The 4,217-nt window shown below is 48.4% G+C and overlaps 1 protein-coding gene across 1 annotated transcript in view; it reads left to right on the top strand.

Annotated features, from left to right (window-relative positions):
* LOC139419382 (stAR-related lipid transfer protein 13-like) overlaps positions 1–2,561 on the top strand; it is a 42,261-nt gene extending 39,700 nt beyond the window's left edge. Inside the window, 2 exon segments of the mRNA XM_071169327.1 lie at positions 2,220–2,297; positions 2,299–2,561. Of these exon segments, the coding sequence (XP_071025428.1) occupies positions 2,220–2,297; positions 2,299–2,338 (118 nt within the window). The 3' untranslated portion in view covers positions 2,339–2,561.
* The last annotated feature ends 1,656 nt before the right edge of the window (positions 2,562–4,217 follow it).

Genomic DNA, 4,217 nt, shown 5'->3' with positions numbered 1-4,217 from the left:
CCAACCACTACCACCAACCACTACCACCAACCACTACCACAATCACTACCACCAACCACAACCACCATCTACTACCACTACCACCAACCACTACCACCAACCACTACCACCAACCACTACCACAATCACTACCACCATCTACTACCACCAACCACTACCACCAACCACTACCACCATCCACTACCGCCAACCACTACCACAATCACTACCACCATCTACTACCACCATCTACTACCACCAACCACTACCACCAACCACTACCACCAACCACTACCACCAACCACCAACCACAACCACCATCCACAACCACCAACCACAACCACCAACCACTACCACCAACCACTACCACCAACCACCAACCACCAACCACCAACCACCAACCACTACCACCACCAACCACTACCACCACCAACCACTACCACCAACCACTACCACCAACCACTACCACCAACCACTACCACCATCCACTACCGCCAACCACTACCACAATCACTACCACCATCTACTACCACCAACCACTACCACCAACCACCACCACCATCCACTACCGCCAACCACTACCACAATCACTACCACCATCTACTACCACCATCTACTACCACCAACCACTACCACCAACTACTACCACCAACCACTACCACCAACCACCAACCACAACCACCATCCACAACCACCAACCACAACCACCAACCACTACCACCAACCACTACCACCAACCACAACCACCAACCACAACCACCAACCACTACCACCAACCACCAACCACCAACCACTACCACCAACCACCAACCACTACCACCAACCACTACCACCAACCACCAACCACTACCACCAACCACTACCACCAACCACTACCACCATCCACTACCACCAACCACCAACCACAACCACCATCCACTACCACCAACCACTACCACCAACCACTACCACCAACCACCATCTACTACCACCAACCACTACCACCAACCAATACCACAATCACTACCACCAACCACAACCACCATCTACTACCACCAACCACCAACCACAACCACCATCCACTACTACCAATCACCAACCACAACCACCAACCACTACCACTACCACCAACCACCACCACCAACCACAACCACCAACCACTACCACCAACCACCAACCACTACCACCAACCACTACCACCAATCACTACCACCAACCACCAACCACTACCACCAACCACTACCACCAACCACTACCACCAACCACTACCACCAACCACTACCACCACCAACCACTACCACCAACCACTACCACCAACCACTTCCACCAACCACTACCACCACCAACCACTACCACCAACCACTACCACCAACCACCAACCACCAACCACTTCCACCAACCACTACCACCAACCACTACCACCACCAACCACTACCACCAACCACTACCACCAACCACTACCACCACCAACCACTACCACCAACCACTACCACCAACCACCAACCACTACCACCACCAACCACTACCACCACCAACCACTACCACCAACCACTACCACCAACCACTACCACTACCACCAACCACTACCACCAACCACCAACCACTACCACCAACCACTACCACCAACCACTACCACCTACCACCAACCACTACCACCAACCACTACCACCTACCACCAACCACTACCACCAACCACTACCACCAACCACTACCACCAACCACTACCACCAACCACTACCTCCAACCACTACCACCAACCACTACCACCAACCACCAACCACTACCACCAACCACCAACCACTTCCACCAACCACTACCACCAACCACTACCACCACCAACCACTACCACCACCAACCACTACCACCAACCACTACCACCAACCACTACCACCAACCACTACCACCAACCACCAACCACCAACCACTACCACCACCAACCACTACCACCACCAACCACTACCACCAAACACTACCACCAACCACTACCACCAACCACTACCACCAACCACCAACCACTACCACCAACCACTACCACCACCAACCACTACCACCACCAACCACTACCACCAACCACTACCATCAACCACCAACCACTAACCACTACCACCAACCACCAACCACTACCACCAACCACTACCACCAACCACCAACCACTACCACCAACCACTACCACCAACTGAGCCAAACAGGATCACTATATATGAGGTCTCCAGAGTGTTACAAGGTGTTCTAACCCATGTTTATGTTGTTGCTTTGTCCAGGGGCAGGTCTCCAGAGTGGTATAACAAGGCCTTTGGTCACCTGTGTGTCTCTGAGGCCCAGAGGATCCGTTCCTCCTTCCACCCTACAAACCCCCCCAGGACCTGAGACCAAGAACTGAACCCCAGGAATAGGTTCTGAGGCTGGGCTACACCGGCATGGAGCATGGACCCATGGACCAGAGGACCAAAGAAAAGTTACTGTAGAATACAGGAGAACAGGAGTGCTAGAACAATGGACTCAGTACCTGGAACAATAGACCTAGAACCTTTGAATCATGGTCTGAGATTAATGGGTCTAGAACCAAGACAACGGTGGTCTAGAACCAAGACAACGGTGGGCTAGAACCATGCACCTAGTTCCAACAATAAATTACTAGATCCATTGACCCAGAAAAAGGAATCCATTGTCCTAGATCCATGGAACTAGAACCAGGGAACACTCGGTGGACCTAGAACTTGGAACCATGTTTCTTCATTCTGAAACCACTGATCCAGGGAATGGAGAGAGACAGGCAACATCTCTCTGGAACCAGTGACCTATAGAACCAGGGAACAACGGTGATTAAGATCTTAGAAACAGGTAAACAGAACGATCCAGAAGTTGGAACATGGAATACGGAATGATCTAGAACTTGGAACCAGGGACACCAAACCATTTAGAACTTGGAAGTAGGGACACTGAACAAACTAGAACTTGGAAGTAGGGACACTGAACAAACTAGAACTTGGAAGTAGGGACACTGAACAATCTAGAACTTGGAACCAAGGACACTGAACAAACTAGAACTTGGAAGTAGGGACACTGAACAATCTAGAACTTGGAACCAGGGATACTGAACAATCTAGAACTTGGAAACAGAACACTGAACAATCTAGAACAGGGGTGTCAAACATAAAAAGGGGTGTCCAATCTAAAACTTTGAACCAGGGACACTGAGAAATCTAGATCTTTGTTCCATGTCCATGGTTCTATCTGGAACGATCTAGAATTTAGAACCAGGGATTTTGAACGATCTAGAATTTAGAACCAGGGATTTGGAACGATCTAGAATTTAGAACCAGGGATTTTGAATGATCTAGAATTTAAAACCAGGGATTTGGAACGATCTAGAACTTAGAACCAGGGATTTTGAACGATCTAGAATTTAAAACCAGGGATTTGGAACGATCTAGAATTTAGAACCAGGGATTTGGAACGATCTAGGACTTAGAGCCAGGGATTTGGAACGATCTAGAAGTTAGAACGATCTAGATTGAACTTGAAGACATCTCTGGCTCCTACAGTTTTATCTCTGCTCTCATTACCACTGTCCCTTTTAAACTGGCATCATTAGTCATAATGATATGAATAATATCATCTCTATTGTCTGTGTTAATTATTTGATCTATTGTATTACCATTTGTTATATTAATATTATGATGTCATCATTGTTGTATAATCGTTGATTTTGTTACGCTGTTATACAATGTCTGGGACATTTACCCATTTCACTGCCTCTGGGAAGCGCGCGTGTGTGTGTGTGTGTGTGTGTGTGTGTGTGTGTGTGTGTGTGTGTGTGTGTGTGTGTGTGTGTGTGTGTGTGTGTGTGTGTGTGTGTGTGTGTGTGTGAGCGAGTCTGTACACACAAAGTAAATAGGCAATAGGCAAACAGCTGTCATTACCCATCAGATCATTATCATATTGATATGTGTGTGTGTGTGAGAGAGAGAGAGTAAGTATTGATATGCTAATGTTTGGGTGATAGGGTTCTCACGTGTTGTAAAGCAGTACTGTAACTGATCCTAACATAGGCCGCGCTCTACCATGCCGTTACCATGGGGTTACTAAACTCATGTATAACGCTATACTGTATTACCGTGCTAGTGTCGTCGCTAATGACAATACCATGGCGTTAGTGTGGCGTAGGGTTGCCGCGGTGTTGCAATGGCGTTACCGCGGCATCGCTAAACTGTGACATCGCTACGGTGTTGCTATGGTATCAGCATGGCATTTCCCTG

Source organism: Oncorhynchus clarkii, chromosome 10, assembly GCF_045791955.1.
Source record: "Oncorhynchus clarkii lewisi isolate Uvic-CL-2024 chromosome 10, UVic_Ocla_1.0, whole genome shotgun sequence".
Taxonomy (NCBI): domain Eukaryota; kingdom Metazoa; phylum Chordata; class Actinopteri; order Salmoniformes; family Salmonidae; genus Oncorhynchus; species Oncorhynchus clarkii.
Note: the sequence above shows the minus strand (reverse complement) of the source record. Positions and strands in the feature narration are given on the sequence as shown.